Below are 16,564 nucleotides of genomic sequence, written 5' to 3' on the forward strand. Positions count from 1 at the left end.
ACAGTGAAACCCTTTTCAATGGCTATTTGCTGAAGCAATTAACCTGTTAAAATCATTGCATCACGTGGCCCAAAAGCTGAAATTCAGGTGGAACGCTAATCTGGTCAGTTAAATGAAGACCTTTTGGATGCATGGAATTGAAATTTAGCCTATGAAAGAGTAGAGCCATCTTAAATAAAAACCCCTCAAGGATGAGAGTTACTCATGGCGGGTGGGGGTGGGGGGTTGATGCAAGTCAATTAAGCACCGTTTGAGGGACAACTGCATGAGCTGTGGTCCCTGGAGTAGGTGTCACCACTAGTCCTGCACAGGCTGGCCCATAGGGTGGAGCTGGAGGTGACTAAGGGTTGGGGACATTTGAATACGTGGGTTCACTGGCCATCACACCCCTCACAAATGACGGCCATTATTGTATCCCTAGGGCTGAAGTCCAATGCATTTTCCCTGGGTTGGGGAGGGTAGATTTTGTCTCCAATTCACTTTCCTTTCCCACCGAATTTCACCTGCATAAACCCTGATTATTGTGTTATGTGCAGGTACAGTGAATGTCACCCAAAAGGTCAAAAGAAAACCATGTCCCGCCAATATGTTACATATGGCCTAAGCCACATAGTTTGGAGCCAGATCTGAATGTGTAACAAGATCTGATGAACTTCCCCAAATGGCAGGTCTGCATGTCTAGGGATTTGGTTTGCACCTTGTTAATGCTTAACAGGTTTCTATTGTACTACAGTTTCTAAATGTAGCAATACTGTCATGACTATGAAGTCTCATATAACACCATATCCAGGGGAGTATGTATGATCGGGAGGTTATAGATATGGAACTGGGAGCCAGGACAACAGAGTTCTGGTCTCAGCGCTATCACTGGCTTGTGGTATGATCTTGGAAAAGTCACTTACTGTAACCTCTTCATAACAAAATCTCCCTGACTGTAAATGGGGATAATAAACCTGGCCTCAGATGGGTGTCAGCAGTATTAATAAACGTTTGTAAACCATTGAAGATCCTCTTATTACAGCGGCTAAATTGACACAGGCAAAGGTGTGCGTTTTAACCAGAATTACCATGATATAAATGAACCACCGAAGTGCTGCTGCATAATGTGCCCGACACGCTGGAGGAAACACAGTGCCAGCAATGCTTCATTTGTGCCAGGGTTGAGCCCCAGCATCTCTAGGCTGGGCAGTTCATAGCCCCGGCACCTCTCGGCTGGGCAGTTCAGAGCCCCCCGGCACCTCTTGGCTGGGCAGTTCAGAGCCCCCCGGCACCTCTCGGCTGGGCAGTTCAGAGCCCCCCGGCACCTCTCGGCTGGGCAGTTCATAGCCCCGGCACCTCTTGGCTGGGCAGTTCATAGCCCCCTGGCACCTCTCGGCTGGGCAGTTCATAGCCCCGGCACCTCTTGCCACGTCAGTTATTAAAGTGAACAAAATTGCTTGAGCCCTGGCACCTCTTTCATTACAAATTGAGCACTGAGTGCTGGTGTCACTCATCCGATGTGGTACATCCTCCTGGCTGCTGCACAGAAACATCAGTAGCCTTCCACAGGGAATGATTTAATGGATGGGGTTCGCTCTGTAATGTATCACCTCCCATGTCAATAGGCCTTGGAATCCATCAGGCTAAGCTCAATACAGATCGTTTCTCCCCCCCCCCCTTAAAAAAAGGGAGGGGGGTTAACTTTATATTCTGGCTGTAGCTTTCATCACACACAGAGGCACAGTGTCCATTCTGCCCTCTTCTACCCACTTCCCTAAGGAATTCATATGTTATTTCAAACTGGCGAATGAAATAAGCAATATAAGTCACTGATGGCATGTCCCATGGCCTGAAATGACCCAGGATAGCCCTGCCGTGGGTTACCTCTGCTGTAATCTAGCAGATGAATAAGTCTGTTTTGAAAGTGGTTATGGGGAAGTGGGTATTTCCTCCGCGTGATAAGTAAGTTGTGGTGACTCGTACCTTGGCACAAAGCAGGTAGGTTGGCATTGACTCATCTTTTGCTCACACTGTACTGCTTATTCCTCATGAAGTAGCTGTCAGCAGGAACCCTGTGACACGGGCTTACATGTCTTCTCGATGTTGCTCCCACAAAGAATGGATTGTTTCATACTGGAAAATTATTACGTATGCCTTGGGGGAACATCAGATTTCTCCGGAACCTCATTGCATTGACCTACTGCAGTAGAGTTAGGCCTACTTCTTTTGGGAGGATATTTTATTCTCTTAGAAAATCTAAAATTGAACCCTTACACTCAAAGTATGTCAGTACCAAAGTTCAAATAAATAAAATGTGTGAAACATATGGATACATGCCGATATTGAATCTGCATCGAAAAGCACATTGTAATGGGCATTTATGCATGTACATACTAATACACCCAGACGTCAGAAACTTTTGTGTACATTTGTAACCAGATTTGTTTAAAAGGACTGTGTCCATCACCACCAGTTATAACGATACCCAGCTCTCGACTACATTATTATCCCTGATGGGAATGCTCTCCCTGTGTATAAATCAATGGCCGCTAGAGATATGCTTATGGTATGGAATTAGTGTAGGTCCTCTGAACCTCATTCTTGGACACATTGAACCCAGGAGCTATGCTTCTGGAGAGGTCCCTCATTAGTCAGAATTTCAGAGTGAGGAGATCATGTGATTCCAGGAAGAGGCCCCAGCTTTTTGCTGACAGAACCTCCGAGTGTAACGATTCCCCCAGGGAATGTCTGCAAAAGGTTGGAGGTTTCTACATTTTTGCCTCAATCTCTTTTGCCCACCTTTGCTTTCTGAGCAAACCCTACACTAGCCGTTATTGAAGGCGATGCAGATATGCAGCAATTTGTATTCCTTCTGAGGTTGGGAATGCCGGAGTCAATTCAGGTTTGCCAGCCACCTGTAAGCCTGGTTCACAGTACACCTGCTCATTGAAATACCGGTAGCTCACATGCTAATTTTCTTTCTTCTGTTTCTTTTCTCCCTCCCTCCCCCCCTTTTGCTGTTTTTCTTTCTCTGACCCCTTTTGTTTTCTTTGGTGAAAACACTTGAAAAGCTCGCAAACGCAAACGTATGGTGCCTCCAGGTATGAAGCGCATGTGAATCTGAAACCGTGTGTTATGTCACTCCTTCCTCGTCTGGGACCGTAACATGCTAAGCCTGTAATACAACCAAAACCCCGTGTTGTTTTTTTTTTTTTAAAAAGCTCCAAAATCAACCTCCCCACTCAATTCCATGCATCTTCATCAACAGTCTAGCTGATGGCTTGCACAAGCGTTGGGGAACTGTACATCTAAGTGGCAATGTCAGGAAGGAGAACAGGAGGTTTCTCAATGAGCTTGGTTTTCTTAGCTCAAGTTATGAGCATCTTCAGATTCATAGGACAGTTAACAAGAAAACTCCCTGTTCTTTTCTGCCCTTTTCCCATCCTTTTTTTCTTACTTCCATCTCTCAACTTTTCCTCTCCTTCACCCCTTTTTTCTCCTCTCCAACCCTCTCTTATCCCAATCCACTCTTTGTTGTAGCAGCTGTGGCCACTAGCTACCAATGAAGATATGTTAAATCGAAATGACCGTTTTTACCTTACCTGACAGCCCATGCTGGCTTTTGAAGGGGCAGTTTAACCTCAACAAGGTTTATGAGCGTTGTTGGCAATTCAGTAGGTGGTGCTTTTCCCTCTGAGTCAGAGCTAGAGCTGAGCGAACTGTTTGCAATAAACAATTCATTCAGTGAGTCTAACCTTTTGGGGTCGTTCAGGTTGAAAGGATCTATATAAGATACATGTAAAAGATTTATTATGAATAGATATTTTCTCAGTGGCTACTAAAAGTGGATTTTCTAATCACAGGGATATGTTATACATGAAGGAAATCCCAAAGGAAAGTAAATATTTATTTTAAGAAGGAGAACAGTGATCACCTATTTGCTGCTTTGCATTTCAAAATTGCAGGCCTGATTCTGTTCTCTGTTACGACAGTGTAAATCCACATCAACTCCATTGATGTCAATCTGATTGAAGGCCTGTTTTTCCAAACCCAGCCTCAGTTTTTGCAGTTGCACGTTTTACAGCCACAGTGAACTGCAGTCACGTTTTTGTCCCTGCAGTGAATTTACAGGAAAAAAGCAACAATGAACTGCAGGTACAGAGTTGTGGATATACTTCACTGCAGCAAAGAATGGAAGCTCGGTTTGAAAATCAGGCCTTTACGCTGGTATAATGGAGATAAAAAACTGGCCTCTTGTTTGCAGTCCATAAAATAAAGGTATTTACAAACTTCCCGAAGTTGGAAAATTTATGAAGAGTTGTTCAGGTCAGAGCCACAAAGTCATACTTCAGAAAATAGTTTATTTTACAGGACACATACTTCACCTCAATTTTTATATTTTAGCCATTTGTGTACAGACTTACTACTCTACAATTACAAAGCAACTGCATGGTTAGTTCTGGCCTGAATGCCACCTAGGCTATTGACTTCATTGGAATAAGGATCAGGCCGCAGTAGCTACAGTACATAACAATTTTGCAGAGACTAAGTGGAATTTAGCTAAGAAAACCCTATGCAAGTTAGTGGGCCCAAACTTCCGCCAGCCTCAAATTGGCCTTCAACTTTGCGTGTGCACTTTTGCCTACCCTGACAACAGTGCCCAGAGTACCCATATTTAAGTGCAGAATGAGTCTATGCATTTTTGCAAGCAGAATCAGTTGCATACGCAAACATGGGCATGCAAAAATCAGGGACTGCAGCTGAAAATTCATATGCATTCAAAATTCATATGCATACAATGCCAGATCCTCAGCTGGTATAAATCAGCATAGCTCTATTGACGCCAACAAAGATATGGCCCATAGGGCCCAGTTCTGCAAGCCTTACTAACATGAGTAATTCCAGTGAAGTCAATGGGACTGCTTGTGTGAGTAAAAGCTATAAGACGGGGTTCCTCATTATCAATTTTGTGTATAACATTCTCTGTCCCATAAAGACAAAACTACAATGCAAAGGAGGGTTCATTGTAAGTGTGGTTCCTCTCAGAGACAGGACTTGCAGCATCTTGGGCCTCTCAGAGTACCATGCTGTCCACCCAGCTCTGACATCCACTTCTTCTCATTGCTCTGTTGCTCAGTCTTTTTCACTCCCTGGGGCTGCATTATGAAATAATGACTATCGGTTCTGTGTGTGTGTGTGTGTGCGCACACTCCCTTGTCCAGCTGTTTTCCCCGTGTTGTGTTTTGCGATGGTATCGTATTTTTTTTGTGGCGGGCTTTGAGGCATGAGAACCCTACGGCCCTGGCTCTGTTATGCTTGAATATTTGTGCTCCCAGCAACAGTAATTTTGTGCTCCCTTTTGCTGTGGCAGGGAATGCCTGATGCTAGTGTTGTGTTTCTTGTGATGCATCAACAAGAGCAGGGCGGTCAATTTAATGAGAGAGATGAGACGATTCACTCTGGAGCCACAAGTACAAACCAATGGAGCCTGTGGAGGAAGCAGGAATTCTAACCATTGCTGTGTTGGGTAGCATGAGCTATGTGTAGTACTGTACCTTGGTGTGTGCATCCTCTTGCCTGGCCGGTCTTTAAACATGCACCCTTCAAGCAAGTGAAACGAATGTTGGGACGAGAGAGAGAAAATGTCAAACACCACAATCTCAGGTTCTTTTCCACGTCCTAGCACAAAGCACAACAACACCCTACTTCACACCCAATTCTCTTCCACCTGAGCACACTCAGGGGACTGCTATACTGCAGCTGGGAGCGTGCCTCCCAACTTGGGTGGACAGACCCACTCTAGCTCAGCTTAAGCTGTGCACTAAAAATAGACTTTGCAGCTCTGGCAGTAGCATGGCCTAGCAGCCCGAGTACAGGCCCGCCTGACCCTCTGGGTCCATACTTGGGTGGCTAGCCTGGGCCATCGCCAAGGCCACAACGGCCACGCTGCTATTTTTAGCATTCTAGTTCGAGCAGAGCTAGTGCGTCTGTCTAGCCGAGCTGGGAGGCATACTCCCACCTGCTGTGTAGACGTTCCCTTAGAGACGCAAAGATGTCAAGATCCAACAGTTTGTTATGAAACTCAGCGAAACCAATATTATTTGTTGTTAGCTCAGCCCTCCATTTCCCCTCATATGGGGTTTATGAAGACATAAAAGCTGCAGTGTCCTTCACTGGGAGAGCAGCTCAGTAACTGGTTCCTGAACGGATATGATAGCTAGAGAGGAGGCCGAGCGGCAGTGCTCACATCTAGGTTTTGGGTTCAGCAGGTTTGCTTCTGGCTCCAGTGATGATCACCAGAAGACTAGTCAACCTTCCTTCTTTTGCTCCCCAAAGCACACAGACTCCACCATTAAAATGTAGCATCTGTATTTGGGAACTCGCTTTCGTTCCTTTGGCTTCAGTGCTGCATTCAACTGCTGGCGTTTGGAAGCCACACGGTTGAAGCTGTTCTGTGGAGAGGCAGACATTTTCAGCATCATGTGAGCCTAATGCGTTTGTTCCAGTGGTCGGGGCAAGTGACTGGGAGCCAACAGGAAGATCTTGGAACCTGGCTCTGATTGAGTTACTGACTTGCTGGGTCACATTGGACAGGTCATTTGGACTCCTAGTTTGCTCACCCTAGTGCAGAAAAGCAAGGCCATCACCAGATGTTTTACTTGAGATGAAGAAAGTAATCCACAAAAAGGAATTAGGTGCACAACTTCCAGTAAAATTCAACGGCATTTTGTGCTTGATTTTGTGCACACATCTGCTCAGATAACGCCCTGCAAGGAATCTACAAAAGCAACCAGTGGCCCTGAATGGACATAATGATGAAGTGCTTCATGCATCACTCCACTGCACTGAGATCAGATTCTCCCTGATAGGATCATTAACTCATCAGGATTACTGGCTTCAATATGTGTTATCCTTTAGGTGGAAACAAAACTGGCTGAGAGATGTAAGAGGAATGTGGCTGTGTTGCTCTGTAAAGGAAGCCAGGCCAAATATTGAGGCCCTATTTTTATGTCAACCTCTTTAGAAACTTTGTGATCACCTCCATTTTGTGCACACAAAAACCCAACTGTTACATTCACTGAATAGATCATTGTGCTTTTAAATGTGAGTTTTGTACATGCAGCACACATGCTCTTGTAATCATTTGTGTTCAGTCAAGCAAGACCACTGAAAATGTTGCCCTTTTGATTTAAACCTGCTGAAGAACACTGTCCATAATTATGCCCTGCTTTGTTCCCAGATTGACTGAGCAGGTGCATAAGAAACGTGGACCAGTGTCTATGACCAGTGTGATAGCTCATCTGGGAAGGACAGGTGCATCCAAGCCACGTGGAACATCTAAATGCTGTAATGCTTCTTGCCCTGTAATGACCAGATATCAGTCCTGCGACTGCTGACAGCTAATGCAGAATCTCCTTTACCTGAAGTGTAGAGCGCAGTTTTAGATCTGAACCGCTGGGTCATATCTCAGCAAAGAGATCCTGCCCATGCAGGAGACACCTCACGGTTCTTGCTCTTTTCGCCAGGAGTCTGGATGTGTCACAGAAGTGGTCACCTGAGAGAAGATGGTGGGGAAAGGTGCAGCTTGCTTCGATGCTCTGTCCTCCTTAGTTGCTAACTGTGCACTGATATTCCGACGTTAGGAACTGCCCTCCCCTACATGCTGTGAGTGGCACATTTGTAAGCAACCCAGCCAGCTGCCATGTAGGAGGTGCTGTATATGTTGAGGAGGAGGCAGCAGTCCAGAGTGGGTGACTCTTCTTTGAATGAGCATAAATTCCTTGATGTGCTGCTTGAGGATGCCAAGAGCTGCATAAGGATCTGGCTAGCTAGGGCTTGTCTACACTACCACCTAAGCCAAGGTAACTTACATCGTTCAAGGGTGTGACGCTCTCCTGCCAACATAGCTTCCGCTTCTTGTTGAGGTGCAGTAATTATGTTGACAGGAGAGCGCTCACCCAGCGACACAGGGCGTCTTCACCAGACTCGCTTTGTCAGCGCAGCTGCACCATTATAGAGTGATAGTGAAGACAAGCTCTTACACCCATTCCAGGCGTAGCTAGCTAGTATCTGGGCCCATTTATTTCGGGCAAGAGTATAAATATTTTGAGACTTGTCACAGGCAGGACGGAGGGTTATCTGTGCTGATTTCATGCCCTCCGGGAAGACATGCTGGAAGGAGCAGTTTCAAATATTGACAAGGACACATCAGGGTTGTGCAAAGAAAGTCTCAACAAGCATCTGGATTTGTCCCATCAGCCCCTGACCCTGAGCACAGAGTCCCTGAGCAGACCCTTGAGTGGATGCTGCTCTTTCCAGCCAAGTGTGTCTTTTACGGAGACAAATCCCATCTCCCGGCATTTCCAGTCTGCTTCTCTCGCAGTTGAGAACTCGACTGTGAATATCAATATAAAATATTTATAGAGTCATCCTCAGATCCCTAAAGGTTTCATGAACTCACAGTAGCACTCTTTCTGCCCTTTACATAAACGTCTCTCCTACACTTCTGCCAGCTGACATAAAGGTGGCCAGCACAGTTAATACTTGCCGTGCCATTGCAACTCAGTAGGTTTGATGTTGTTAGAAAGATGAAGCCAGAGAGGCAGAATTTTTCATGAACCAATGGATGATCAGGGTGGTTGGGTCAGTCTCTTTTTCTGTAAGTTTCAGATCACAGATGAGGAGGAAACCTCAGTTCTACCCTAAAATACAAGGTGTATCATACATTTAGTTTGTCTTCACCAGGACTGGACATATGAAGTATGAATCAAACATTCAACCAAATTCAAAGCTGGACCGAGCATTTGTTTAAAGTTCTCAAAACTGCTGCCAGTTTCCTTGGATACTCGCAGCCTCTGGAAGTCTGTCTCCCCTCACACTGTAAGGTTCTGCCTCTTCCTCCAGGATACCCCCAATTTCTGGAGTTCTGCCCCCGGCAACAGGATCATACTACAGTGTACTTTGAGTTCTGCCAGCCCATGTCTCTGGGGCCTGCACGGCACCTCTAACAAAGTAGGACCAACTGCTAAACAACGTGCTGTAAACACCTGCCTTGCCAAGCGCAACAATACTGTATAGGAACACTGGCCACTGCTCAACTTCGGAGAGTTTAGAGATAAAAGAACGCAGACGAAATTTCTCTCTCTTTCTCTCACTGTCTTGCTATCTCTCTCTCCTGCACCTACCTTTGGGCACTTTGAAAAGTGGCCTCAGAGGTCCAATCCCTGTTCATTCTCCCCAAGCCGCCCAGTGTTTGCAAACCCCGACACGAAGCTCAGGTTGGTTGAAAGTAGGTGGGTGGGGAAGTTCCCGCCACAGGAAGTTGCGATGTTGTCTCTGCCTGAATGTCATTGTCTCTCATTTTCTCACTTTAGACTCATTCCGCCTCTGAACCAGCTGGAACTCCTCAGGAACCTGAAGAGCAAATCGGGACTGACTTTCAGGTTAGCAACAGAGCTGGGAGAGCTCAGAAAACACCCAGCTGGCAAACCAATTTCCTTCCTTCCTTCCTTCCTTCCTTCCTTGGTATGTGCACAGCCCTGGAGAATTCTGTGTACCTGGATGCTGCCAAATAATGGGTTAAGTGGTGCCTTGGCTCCCATCCCTCTCCCCAGGTGATGCTTGTAAATTCCTTTGCTAGATCCTTTCCTACATCATCTTCTATTAAACATTCTCTGGGTGTTCAGCTGACAACAGAAAGGAATATGTCACGAGGTAAAGCCTGGAGTTGATGCCTGGAGTTGATGTAGATAAGAGATACAGGGCCTGATTCTCCTCTCACATACACCAGGATAACTCCATGACTTGGGGGTCGTTACACCCGATTTTCACTGGTGTGAGAGGAGTGTCAAGCCCAGCCTGGGGTCAGAGTCCTTACTTAGCATGCTGCTCTTTCTGCAGCCCACTAAATCCCCCACCTCCGCTGCTTCCCCAGAACCGATAAGGTTGAATTAGTAACCCAGAAATGGAAGGGACATTCACTGGGGTCCGTCTTCCCCCAGCCACAAAGCTTGGATGCTATTTGCAGATTTCTTTTTCTTTCCTTAACTAGCCAGGTGAAAAACACTAGCCCATGGATATTAATCAATGTAAATCAGAAGCATCCAACTCATTTTTGATAGGCCCTCTCTGATAAATTAGAAATGACCACACTTGGAAGGACTGTCCCACTGCAATTTATATCTTCAGAGTGAGTTTTGGGGGGGTCCCCTTGTAATTCTTTTTTTAAACTAACAAGGCTCCCTACCCTGGTGGACTGTGAACCCCTACAGAGGAGGAGTCCCTGGAAGGTGCAGTACTGCACTTAATAATAGTGTTTCCCGCTTTGGCTACCTGGCCAGACCGAGCAAAGTGCTGAAGGGGGTTGGGGCTTTTCAAGACCTCTGGAGTTATCTCATGTTTCAGAAAATTTGCTAAAGCATCAGGAGCTTAACACGCCTGACTAAAAGACTTTACAATTTGTATATTTAATCCCAGGATTGGGCATGGCTCCTGGCTTGTTTGTAAATGGCATCTGTGTTATGTTCCCCCAGGCCTTGTATCATGGCTGCTCTCCTTCTGCTCAGGGGAATTTAGATGGGACTCTCTTCAGAGCGCATCAATACCACTTTTTAACTACCTAAAATGGTCTCTGCTGAGTAGAGCCAGGCCCAGGAGATCTGCATTTGTATTTCCACTAGCGTTTTAGGAAATCTGTCCCTGGATTTGCATCTGAACTTCCCCAGAGAACTCTGGTGTTCTGGCTCAGGCAAATCCCTACTCACTGGGGGATGTCGTGTCGCTCCCTCTCTCCCAAGGACTAAGTGAATTGCCTCGGCAGCATTCTCAATCCCTGCCAGCATGGAGAATGGGAGATGGGGACCAGAAATCAAATGAAGCTCTCCTGGGTGGAAATGCAAAGAACAGCCACTAGGCCACCAGGCCATTTTTTGTTATTTTTTTGTTGGGAGAGAGAAGTTCCTGAATCGCATATGAACCCTGGGTGAGTTTTGCAGCCTGGCCTTAACTTGGCCTCTGGTTTTGTGCCTGAAATTGTAGAGATGCCATTTAGTTCAATTTGTCCTCTATGCCCTTGATTTACTGGGGCAATCGGGTATTTAGACATCTAAATGACATGCAGCAACTGCATCCCCAAATTGCCAGAGTTTGAAAACATGGCTCCTCTCTCTCTCTCTCTCTCTCTCTCTCTACACGAGCAGTTGCCAAAGATAATTTTTCATGTGGAGCCTTTAGCCACACCTGAGGCTGCTGCAGGAGCTGGAAAAAGAGTGATGTGCACCTTCCAGCCAACCCCGCCCCCCAAACGTCTGCACTACTGACCCACTGCATGGGGCAGATGCATCGATGAAACAACATCTCCTAGAGATAGTGTAACAGGCCCGCATGAGCCAGGGTGTCCTGCAGAACAGACTTGCCTTAATTTTACAGAAAAATAAATTAACACAACTCAAAATGGCCACCTGGACATTAAAGATCATAACATAAAAAAAACAGCCCTTTGCTGAGCCAGGCAAAATGGTGTTAGAGCGAGGTCCCTGATAGGCCAGGTTTCTTAAGTTTAAGAGAGGGAGAGCCTGCCTTCCCTGTCACAGCTTCACCCAGAACTGGTCCTTGAAAGAAGCAGCCAATTCTTTTTATCTTTCTTGCTGAGCCCTGATTGGCTTCTGCCTGCTCCCAGCCCTTCTAGCTGCAGGAAGACCAAGTCTCATTGGTTCCACCGGCAGCTGATCCTGGGAGATCTCTGTAGATAATTCCTGGAGGTCCAAACTCACTTTTCGTCATTTCCAAAAGGACCACTTTGTAGAGAGGGGTGTGCAAAGGTTGGGCGGGGCCTCTGGTAGGGGCAGCAAATGCCGGCTACACCCCATCACAGTCAGTTCTATGCCTAAGAGCTGAAAGGAAAGTTTATGAAAGGTCTGTGAAAGTCCCGGGGAGTTGTTCAGAAACAAACTCAGGGGGCCAAATTTTCAAAGGAGCATGACCATTCACTGTCCCGCATTTGCTCATGCGAGTGGTGTAACCGCGGGGCTCCATAGTAAACTCTGTGCACAAAGAGGTGGGTTTTGCGACTTTTCAACCCTGTACGTCTCGTGTGTCTCCTCCCAAGGTGGTGTGAGTCTGCGGCTATCTTCTCTCCAGTCTGGAAGGCCCAGGAGTAAGTGCTCCATGCCCTCCCTTCTATCCACCTCACTTAGTTGTACTGTTTGGTACTGTCCTTTCGTTATGTTTTAACAGTGAATGCAGCAGCATCCTTCCCACCTGACACCACTGATAATGTACTATTGCTTCTGTTTAAAGGAAGGAGCAGCAGCCTGAGCCATCACCCAGGTCTGTATCACTGCCCACATACCATTTCCATGCTTTCCATGTACGTGAGAGTGCGCGCACTATGTATGCCTGTACCAACAAGGAGCTGAGCGCCATTAAAACCAGCATAGCGGGTTGTACGTGCTTGTTCTGTGCTGTGGGACATGTCTCTGTGTGTCATCCATATATGTAATGCTGGGCCTTAAATCAGATTTTCCTTCTTTGCAGTATACCTTGACTATATTTTGTAGCTATATGGATAGTGTTTATGGGGGTTGTGCTGGCAGCAGATGAAGTTTGAGGTGTGTCAAATTTGCCCTCAGAAATGTATTGTCACAGGCTGATGTCTTCTGAGTTTTTGGCAAATGAGTGTCCAGGATACATGGGAAAAGGGGACTGTTTTATGCCTCTCTTTCCTCCGCCTGTTTCCAGAATCCGGGAGCTGAAATAACAACGCAGACCCAATTTTAACACTTCATGTTCTGTTCCCCTGCCACCGCATGTCCCATGACTGAACCCAACCCTGGCTCTGCCTTTCTTTCAGTCCCTGTACCAAAAAACCAAAGCATGTTCAGCCAGACACCCTCAGAACTCTCCCAGGCCATGGAGTTAGGAGAAATGTAGCATTGCCTACGTCCATTGGCCCTCCATGCCGTGCAATCGCTTTGTACATCAACAGCTCCAAATACCTCCCAGCACTCCCCTGCTACCCCTTCTTGCCAGAACCCATTGTGCAATAACTGATTATACTCTATGGACTCAATCCCATAGTCTTTACTCATTGACTTCAGGTGGAGTTTTGCATGAATAAGGAAAGCTTCAAGATTTGGCCCAATATAATTAAAGAGCACGGGCATAATATTTTATACCAGTTTCAAACCATCACTGCAAGATACAGAGGATGCCATTAGCATGATTGGCAGCAGGTACTGGAACTGAGGAATCACCTAAAGTAAGGTACGCCTCATTGGATCACAGATCTCTCTGCCTTAGAGCTCACTGAATAATGTATGCGACCGATGTTTTTGCATGCTAGCGGTCAACTAGAGCTGCTGGAAAGTTTTAGCTTAAACAGATTTTCCAGTGAAAAACAGGTGAGGGGGAAATGCTGATGACAATTTTGGAGACAAATGTTCCTCACTTTCCATCCAGCTCAACCTAGTTAATTGCATTTCCGTATCCTACCAGTTCTACTTGGAAGTATTTTCAGGTTGAATTTCAAACTGAATGTTTTTAACTCTCCACCCCACCCAACTTAGTTTGTGACCTAAATATGTTAAGAAGGAAATACTGTTGGATCTAAACACTTCTTGCAGTTCACGAACATTATAAATATAGCAAGACAGTTGTTAGACACCCAGAACTGTCTAAGGATGGTGTTCCTGTATTGGCTGTAAAGGTCTGCTGCACCTTTCAATCTAAGGGGCTAGAAACAAGTTAACTTTTCCCTGGCACAAAATCCAGTAAAGGATATTTAAGTAGATAAGGTGCCAGCTAAGAGGATTAAGTGCCCAGCTTTACTATTATTTCCACTTTATCTCCTTCCTGTCACTCATCTGAGCTTTTCTGTGCATGTAGGATCTCCAAAGTGCGCCATCCACAAGCTGCCAAATAAATCTAATCACCAACATCACGTTTTCACAGTTCAGACCTTATTTCCTCCTAACCTTGTGCAGTGAGAAGGAATGTAACCTCCCGTCCCCCAGTCCACTTCAAATATCAGCAGCAGCGGCGGCTCCAGGCACCAGTGCTCCAAGCGCGTGCCTGGGGCGGCAAGTCAGGCAGCCTTCAGCGGCATGCCTGCGGGAGGTCCGCCGGTCCCGCGGATTCGGCGGCAATTTGGTGGTGGGTACGCCGAATCCGCGGGACCGGGGACCTCCCGCAGGCAAGCTGCCGAAAGTGGCCTGCCTGCTGTGCTTGGGGCGGCAAAAAAGCTAGAGCCGCCCCTGATCATCAGCAAGGAAAACAACACAGGAGTGCTTTCCTGGAAGAGACCAAGCATGAAATCTTGGCCCCAGTGCCAATGAGTCGAGTGGAGCCAGGATGTCAGCCCAAGAATCTGGCTAATCTGGTATCCTGTCTCTGCCAGTGGCATATGCTGTATGCGTCAGAGGAAAAATTAAAATCCCCAGACTGCACCTAATTGGGCCATGTGGAAGAATCTCTACTTGGTCTCAGCCAAGGTTCTGTTCAGACCCTCAAGTCTGAGGATTGATAGCCCTTTGTGATTTTATATTAGCCTGTGTAACTGTAACTGCAGATGCTATCCTCAATCAGAGAAGCATTTTTCTTTTAATCTCACTAACATCCTGCAGCAATAAGCTCCACAGGTTAATACACGTGTTAAAATAATATTTTTTAGTGGTTTTAATTTTTTCCCTTTTAATTGTATCCAGCATCCTTTTGTTCTTATGTTAGGGGAGAGGGTAAATCGGAGTGGCATGACTGGCCTTTTCTTTCCTATTCATTATTCTCTATAACTTCCTCACCTGTCTCCTTTCCAAACTAAGTTTTCTTAGTCCTTATAATATTCCCCTCATGCTTCTAATCACTTTTGTTGCTCTTCTAGGACAGTGGCTACAGGATGTGCTGTTGACTTTTATAATAGCATTAAAATATTTTCCATATCGTTCTCAACAGCCTCCTTAGCGCAGCCAAACCTTTCCCCCAATATTTTGCTGGAGCAATAATCCTCCCTTCTACCCCATTACTCTGACACTGCTGCAGAACTGATGAAGGCACTTGACAAAGATCAGCACATCTTCCCGTGTGAGGGCTGAAATTGCCAGCCTTCTCAGTGCCCATAAAGAAACTCATTCCACTCAGATAGACGTCCGGACCCTTTCAGAACAGACCCCACTACTCTTACATTGAGTAGCACCAGAAAGTCTCATAGAAGCCAGTATATACTCTGCAGGACCACATCCCTAATTTCATATGCAGTGCCCTGAAGCCCACAGGGGTTCAGTTATTAATTTATTATTTGTATTATGGTATAAGGGCTCCAATCATGCATCAAAGTCCCAATATGCTAGGGGCTGTACAGAACTGACAGTCAATGCCCCTTTACACATAATGCAGTTACACTATTTGGGGTTATCCTATTACTGTATAGCACTCTAGTATCTTTTTTTTAATTACCAAGGGAGGTAGTTTATTTTGCCTTGGATTTGAATTAGGCATCGCAGCTTGGAGATGGGTTTTGTCTTTGCCATTTCTCTGTTTTGTTTTACACTCAAACTTGTCTGCATTCATCCCGTGACCAAGCTCTGTGAAGTTGTTTGCTGATCAGCTATTAAGAAACATAAGCTCATGTCTCTGTGACCTGCAGTGCAGGTTGTGATGGACACAAACCATGTTGGTATTTGGCTACTTTTTTTTTTAACTCCTCATAAAGTCTGCTGTGTTGCAAAGTGCTTTGGGTGCTGTCTGTCCATCTGCATCGCAATTGGCTTATGACAGGGGTGGGGAAGCAGCGCTCTGCACGTCCTGATGGCTGACCTCTACAGGGTAGCTAGCTATGATCACTTCCTCTAAAAAGGAGGAGATGAAAGTATGGCCGGCCGGCTGGCTGCCCTGTCTGATAGCCTCAGGGGAAGCAGAAGGGATGTGGTGTGACTTTTCTCACTACTCCTACTAATCAAGGCTTACCATTCAGATAGGGTAATGGGATGTGATTATTTATGTACTAATCCGGCTGAAAATTCAGTGTGGCAAGTTGTCTCTGCTTATTTTGTCTTCTGACCAAAGTATTAAGGGGCACATGTATGGCTTAGCTAGGGCTGTGGAGATTTCTATGTGAAATATATGTCAGATGTTCTTTAAAAATGGTTTGTTGAACATCTATAGGCATCTGTAATGAGATTTATGCCCTTCCTTTTGTATTTTTCAGGACAGGATCAGGCAAACTGAAAAAAAAATCAGAGTGCAAAGAAACAGGAGAATTCTAGGGAACTGTAGAGTTAGAAGAAGCAGATTACATGCTCCAGCATGAGTTAGGGTCACCTGAGATTGTGTAAATAACCCTAGCAACCAGTTTAAAAGGTCATCTTCAAGCTGTAGACTGTGGTTCCCCATCTCACTTCCATTGAAATCAGAGGGATTTTTACCATTAACTTGAATGGGTGCAGGATTGGGTCCCTCTGCAATATATTTATTTAAAAAAATATGTGTGTGTGTATATATCTATATATAATATTAGACTGATATTGTTATTAAAACTGGTGTCAGATATTCATGCTGTGACTGTGTGTAGTCTGGGAATAATCAGTTGCCATCA

At 45.7% G+C, this 16,564-nt stretch overlaps 1 protein-coding gene across 5 annotated transcripts in view; it reads left to right on the forward strand.

Moving 5' to 3' along the window:
• KCNQ2 (potassium voltage-gated channel subfamily Q member 2) overlaps positions 1 to 16,564 on the forward strand; it is a 113,933-nt gene that overhangs the window by 71,945 nt on the left and 25,424 nt on the right. For 4 of the 5 annotated variants that reach the window (XM_065414277.1, XM_065414276.1, XM_065414278.1 and 1 more), the window contains exons 9-11: positions 3,051 to 3,080; positions 9,354 to 9,422; positions 12,277 to 12,306. In XM_065414277.1, coding sequence (XP_065270349.1) covers positions 3,051 to 3,080; positions 9,354 to 9,422; positions 12,277 to 12,306 — 129 coding nt within the window. The remainder of the gene's footprint in view (positions 1 to 3,050; positions 3,081 to 9,353; positions 9,423 to 12,276; positions 12,307 to 16,564) is intronic. The other variant, XM_065414279.1, reaches the window with a different exon arrangement.

The sequence above is a fragment of the Emys orbicularis genome, chromosome 12 (assembly GCF_028017835.1).
Source record: "Emys orbicularis isolate rEmyOrb1 chromosome 12, rEmyOrb1.hap1, whole genome shotgun sequence".
Taxonomy (NCBI): domain Eukaryota; kingdom Metazoa; phylum Chordata; order Testudines; family Emydidae; genus Emys; species Emys orbicularis.